Source organism: Hirundo rustica, chromosome 1, assembly GCF_015227805.2.
Source record: "Hirundo rustica isolate bHirRus1 chromosome 1, bHirRus1.pri.v3, whole genome shotgun sequence".
Classification (NCBI taxonomy): Eukaryota; Metazoa; Chordata; class Aves; order Passeriformes; family Hirundinidae; genus Hirundo; species Hirundo rustica.
The window spans coordinates 101,199,062-101,205,061 of NC_053450.1; the positions used below are offsets into that span (position 1 = coordinate 101,199,062).

General features: G+C 46.9%; 1 protein-coding gene across 3 annotated transcripts in view; it reads right to left on the reverse strand.

Annotated features, from left to right (window-relative positions):
• Positions 1–5,765, reverse strand: part of AMPH (amphiphysin) — a 123,728-nt gene extending 117,963 nt beyond the window's left edge. For 2 of the 3 annotated variants that reach the window (XM_040077591.2, XM_040077580.1), the window contains exon 1: positions 5,603–5,765. In XM_040077591.2, coding sequence (XP_039933525.1) covers positions 5,603–5,671 — 69 coding nt within the window. In that variant the 5' untranslated portion in view covers positions 5,672–5,765. The remainder of the gene's footprint in view (positions 1–5,602) is intronic. The other variant, XM_040077570.1, reaches the window with a different exon arrangement.
• Positions 5,766–6,000: the final 235 nt, after the last annotated feature.

A 6,000-nucleotide genomic window follows, 5' to 3' on the forward strand; every position in this document is an offset into this window, starting at 1 on the left:
TCTCAGTCACCTATAAAAGGTGTTAGGAGGCCCCACCAACCAAAAATTAGCCCAGGTTACACCAGTTTCCAAGAAAGGCAAGAGAGAAGACCAAGTAAACTGCAGACTTGTTCATCTAACCTTAGTACCTGAAAAAATTTATGGAGAAAGTCACGCTGGGTTCTATTAAAAGACATTGGAAAAAGAATGCAGTCATCAGACACAGTCAACAAGGGTTCACAAAGTGAAAGTCCTGTTTAATTTAATAACCTTCTAAAATAAGGTCACTTGCCTGGATGAAGTAAAGACAGTGGATTTAGAAAGGCTTTTGATACTGTCCCTCAAAGTCTCCTTCAAAACAAGTTTTCCAACAGTGGGATGAGCAGGTATGCAGTGAACTGGGGTGAAGACGAGGGCTCAGATTGTTGCAGCAAACAGGACATCTGGCTGGTGGCCAGTGGTGTTCCTCAGGGCCCAGTTCTAGAGGCAGTGAGGTTCAGTCTCTTTATCAGTGATCTGGAGGGTGCAGTTGAATGCACAGATAGTAAGGTGATGATACAAACTGGGAAGTGCTGCTGACTCTCCCATGGGACAAGAGGCTTTGCCTTGCAGAGGGATCTGGATTGATTGGAGTATTGAGCAGTCACCAATGAGATAAAGCTGAGCAAGACCAGCCAAATGCTGGATTCTGGACCTGGGATGGAGCAATCCCGGACACAAATCTGAACTGGAGAGGAGTGGCTGGAGAGCAGCCCTGAAGAAAGGGGTTTGGGGGTGCTGGTTGGCAGGAAGCTCAATGCAATCAGCTGTGTGTGTGCCCTGGCAGCCAAGGGGGCAAACCTCATCCTGGGGTGCATCCAACACAGCATCACCAGCCAGCCAAGAGACGTGATTATCCTGCTGAATTCAGCACTGGTGCAGCCTCCCCTTGAGGACTGCGAGCAGTTCTGCACCCCCATCATTTAAAAAGGATGTGAAGGTACTTGAACATGTCCTGAGAAGGACACCAAAGAAGGGGTAGGGGAAGAGGCTGGCAGAAATGTGCTCTGGAGACAGCTGAGGGCTCTGGGTCTTGTTAGTTTGGAGAGGAGGAGGGTGAGGGGTGACCTCACTGTTCCCTACAGCTTCCTGAGGAGCAGAAGCAGAGAGGGAGGTGCTGAGCTCTTCTCCCTACTACACACTGCCAGGACACTGGAAATAGCTCCAAGCTGAGCCCACCAGGGGAAGTTCAGACTTTACATGAGGAAACATTTCATGACTCCAAGGCTGGCCAAAACATGGAACAGGCTTCCTAGAGAGGTGGCAATGCCACCCCCAGCGTTGCCTGTCAGTGCTGAAGAGGCATTTTGACAGTGCCCTTGATTTAACTTTGGTCAGCCCTGAGCTGGTCAGGCAGTGGGACTAGATGACTGTTGTAGGTCTCTTCCAGCTGAACTATTCTATTCAATTAGAGTTGTTGGGTTACAGAAGAGAGGACAAGGAGATAAGTAGTGTTATACATTGGGTTATCATCTTAAATGGAATTTTCCAGAGAAACCTGGGGATACAAATTCAGCCTTTTCATTCTAGTAACCTTGTCCTTAGAATTGATTCAATCGGTCTTGGTTATCAAAACATCTATTCTGGTTTCTTTTTAAACACATTGGTGTTTCATTAATTTTTTTTGGCTGGGATTTAGTCTCACAAATTGATCTGGTCCTTTTAAAACTTTAATCCGGTTTCTTCAGCTGACTTTTGGCAGATTTTAACAGATGCTGCAAGCTCAGCATGTCCACACTTCCTGCATTTTGGGGCAAAAGTAATGGAAGAAATGTGATGACCAGAGGATTTTAATAGATGGTACACTCACAGATTAAAAATCAGGGTGCCAGGTCATATATACTACCACATAAAGCACCATCACCTGGATGATGTGAAAAATAGAGTGGCCAATTATTATTTCCATGCAACTTTCAGATTAACAGTTCTAATACAAGATAGAGATCTGCCCAATATGAAATTTTCCAATTATTTAGCTTCTGTCATATAAATAGTAACCAGACACACTACCTACACTGTACAACTAAAATTTCTCCTAGACAGCAAGGAACTGAAGATAATGATGGCATTATTAGAAAAATAGTTTCCATAAATCAGAGAATCACAGAATGAACTCAGTTGGAAGGGAGCCACAAGGATCATTGAGTCCAGCTCTCAGCCCTGCACAGAGTCACAACATGCGCCCAGGAGCATTGTCCAAACACTTCTTAAACTCTGTCAGGCTTGGTGCTGTGACCAGTTCCCTGGGGAGCCTGCTCCGGTGCCCAACCACCACCCACTGGGGAAGAAGCTTTTTCTAATATCCAACCTACATCCCCCGTGACACATCTTCAGTCCATTCCCTCAGGTCCTGTCACTGGTACCCACAAGAGAAAAGATCAGTGTCTGCCTTTTTCCCCCTCATGAATAAGTTGTAAATTACTATAAGATCTCCCCTCACTCTCCTCTTCTCCAGGCTGAAGAGACCAAGGGACCCCAGCCATTCATACTTGAAACTTCCCCTCAAGGCCCTTCATGACCTTTGTTAACTCTCTTTTAGGGTGCTCTCTAATAGCTTTGTTTCTTTCTTATATTGTGGCACCCAAAACTGCACACAGGACTCAAGGTGAGGCTGCACCAGTACAGAACAGAGGGGACAGTCCCTGCCCTTGCCTGGCTGGTGATGCTGTGCCTGATGTGCCCAGGACACAGCTCTCCCAGCTGCCAGGGACCTGCTGATTCACATTCAACTTGCCATCAACCAGGACCCCCAGGTCCCTTTACGCAGTGCTGCTCTCCAGTGTCTTGCTCCCCAGTCCATCAGTACATCCAGGTTTGCCCCGTACCATGTGCAGAATCTGGCACTTTCTCTTGCTGAACTTCATACAGTTGGTGTTTGCCCAGCCCTCTGATTTTTCAAGTTCTCTCTTCAGGACCTCTCTGCCTTCAAGGGAACCAACAGGTCCTCCCAGTTTTCTATCATCTGCAAACTTGTTTAGCATCCCTTACATTCCTGCATCCAAGTAATTTGTGAAGATGTTGAAGAGCACTGGGCTGAGGATGAAGCCATGAGGAACCCCACTAATGACAGCTCACCAGTCTGTCAGCCCATTGACTGTAATCCTTTGATTCCAACCTGTGAGACAGTTACTAACCCCCTGCATGATATGTTTATCCAGCTGTGGGCTAGATATTTTATCCAGCAGGATCCTGTGAGAGACAGTATCAAGAGTTTTACTGAAATCCAAAATGACAGTCTATGTTTTAGAGCCACTCCATGTTTTTAATACATATATTGCATAAAAAAAAAAAATCGAAAGCGATGCAAAAATACTTTAAAAAAGCATTGATCTATAAGAACACATTCAGTAAACTGAAGATGCACAAATCCAGTATAAGCATTGAGATAAAAACAACTCAATGTATTTAAAATCTCTTTAAACCAGTGTGTTATTACACACCTGTCACAACGCCATCCTATTTATACCATCAAGAATCAGACAAGTCATGCATTTTCAAGACCTAGAGAAAATTTACTTCTTGTCATCAAGTACCCCAAATAAATAAACAAAACTCAATCATTCCCATTTGGGGACCTTTTTTTTTCTTTTTTTCTTTTTCTTTTTTTTGAGTAAAATTTCAGCAAAAATAATGATGGATTTAATAATGAAGGATTTAATAATGAAGGATTTAATAATGAAGGATTTAATAATGACGGATTTAATGTTGTCAACACATAAATTAACTCAAAGCTAACCAGAAATGCAGACATGAAAGAGTACACATGCACAACTCAGGCAATAACAACACATGTGCCAGGAAGGAGGAGACAAGTGTATTGTGACCTACTCTGTGTAAGGCCACTAAATAAATAACCCTTGTTATAACCCTGTAAATAAGCAACTTTTAGACCACTGACATAAGAAATTAACACTACAGATACTATAAGGAAGCCAAAAGTGCCAGATTCCTGACTGCAATACATGAAAATCAAATCAGACAAATTTCCCCCGTGGTGGCATGGTTGATCACCAAAGTGGAGGTAGAGCAGATCATCTGCCAGAGCCCAACAGCATCTTCAGTTTGCACCCAAGGCACCTGTCCTGGGACTAGTGCATGAGCAGTCTTTGAGAGGTACGAAGTATCTCAGGTATTCACATTATGGTGTTCTCTTGGTATGCCCATACATTTCCCTGGAAATGAGCAGGACCACCACACTGGAACAGACACAGCTTGAAGCGGTACATGCGATTATGACTTGCACCAGTGCTTTTCCAGATGGTTAATCATAACCACACTGACAAAAACACAAGGAAAAAACCAATATTTTTAGGCTTCTACTCCAGCTATGAACTCGAGTCAACTCACACCATAAAGTCATCAGATCTCTTTGAACTACTAAAGAGGATTTATGTGTTTTACCTGAAAACAGTTGCAGTCCAAACCTGCAAGAATGGAAACGCATCATGACTTGGGTGTTGAAAAATCTAGTACTTTATAACCTGGTGAGTAGACAGGAGTATTTGAAAGGGAAAAGTAATCACTAAACTGTGACAGCCTCAACTAGTAGATTCTTAAATAATAACACAATAATGTATAAGGCTTTTCTACATATTAATTGCTGCATTTTTTTCTGCCGCTGGAGCTCCACAGAATTCACTGTGTGGCCAAAAAGAAAGTGAGGATTTATAGGTAGTGAAGTATAAAAAAATATGCTCATAAAACAATCTTCCTTAATGCGCCAGAGCCCTATTACCTAAGCTGCCTAACAATACAGGATATATGCTAGAGGAGTAAAAAGGTTTTAATAATCCTCAAAAGACATGACTTGCAACACTTACTGACAATTATGACTGCAGAATTCATGCTGACAACAGGTTTACTGCAAACTGTACTAACAGCAGATACAGCTGCTTCATATAGTCATACACAAATGGTCTTCTGCTGGGCCTAGTACCTGTACCTGTGATCCTGTTTTGATACATCCAACAGCTAGGCAGGAGCTATTTGTGTAGAGCATCTATACCTATCAGCTTCCATTAATGAATATAAACAGCGGCCCATAATGCTCTCATATCATCACACGCAGCGATGTCTGTCATGCCGCAGCTGCAGCAAGGCGGATCGCCGCAGCCGGGGATGAGCCGGCGGGGATATTAAAGGAAAGGCAATCTTCTTAGGAGGGCTGGCGGCGGGCGCTGAGGCGAGGCGAACCGAGCCCGTGTTTCCCGCGCGGGCCGGGGAAGCAGCGCGGCCGCCCCGGCTGCGGTGCGGTGTCACCCCCGCGAGCGGCCCCGCGCCGCAGCAAGGACGAAGGAACGCGGCCGGTCCAGGTCCGCGGCAGGTGCCGCCGGGAGCGCCCGCAGTCCCCGCGGGGAGCGAGGGGCCGGCGGGGGCAGAGGCAGCGCGGTGAAATAGGGCAGTTACGTAATAACACCGGCGGGCCCGGCCCCCACCCGGTGTCACCGCGGGCAAGGAGAGCGAAGCCGCAGCAGCGGGCGCTGGGGGCGAGCGGAGCCGCATCCTCTGCGGACCCCGGGCACCGCCGCCGCACCCTGCTTCCCCCTCTGCCCCTTCCCAGCAGTTCCCCCGCCCCGGAGCGCACCTTCTCCTGGGCGCGGTTGAGGCGTTTCTGGACGTTTTTGGCGAAGATGCCGGTCTTCATGTCGGCCATGGCTGGTGGCGGGGATGGGGAGGGTGGGGAGAGAAGGCGGGCGAGGCAGAGCCCGGCGGCTACGAGAGGCAGCGTTGATGCAGGGATGAAGGGATAGAGAGGAGGAGGAGGAAGAGGAGGGCTTTAAAGACACAGCAGGGAGAGGCGTGGCCACCGCTGACGCCTCAGGTGAGCCGCGAGCCTCCCCCCCCCGCCTCCGGCCCTCGGGGAGACGGCTGTCGGCACCCCGCAGGGCGGATAGTGTTGTATCCTGTCCAGAATTGTCAAGAGGCAATTCCTCTAGATAATAAAACAAGTCAAGAGAGATGATGGGGATGATGACTTCTAGA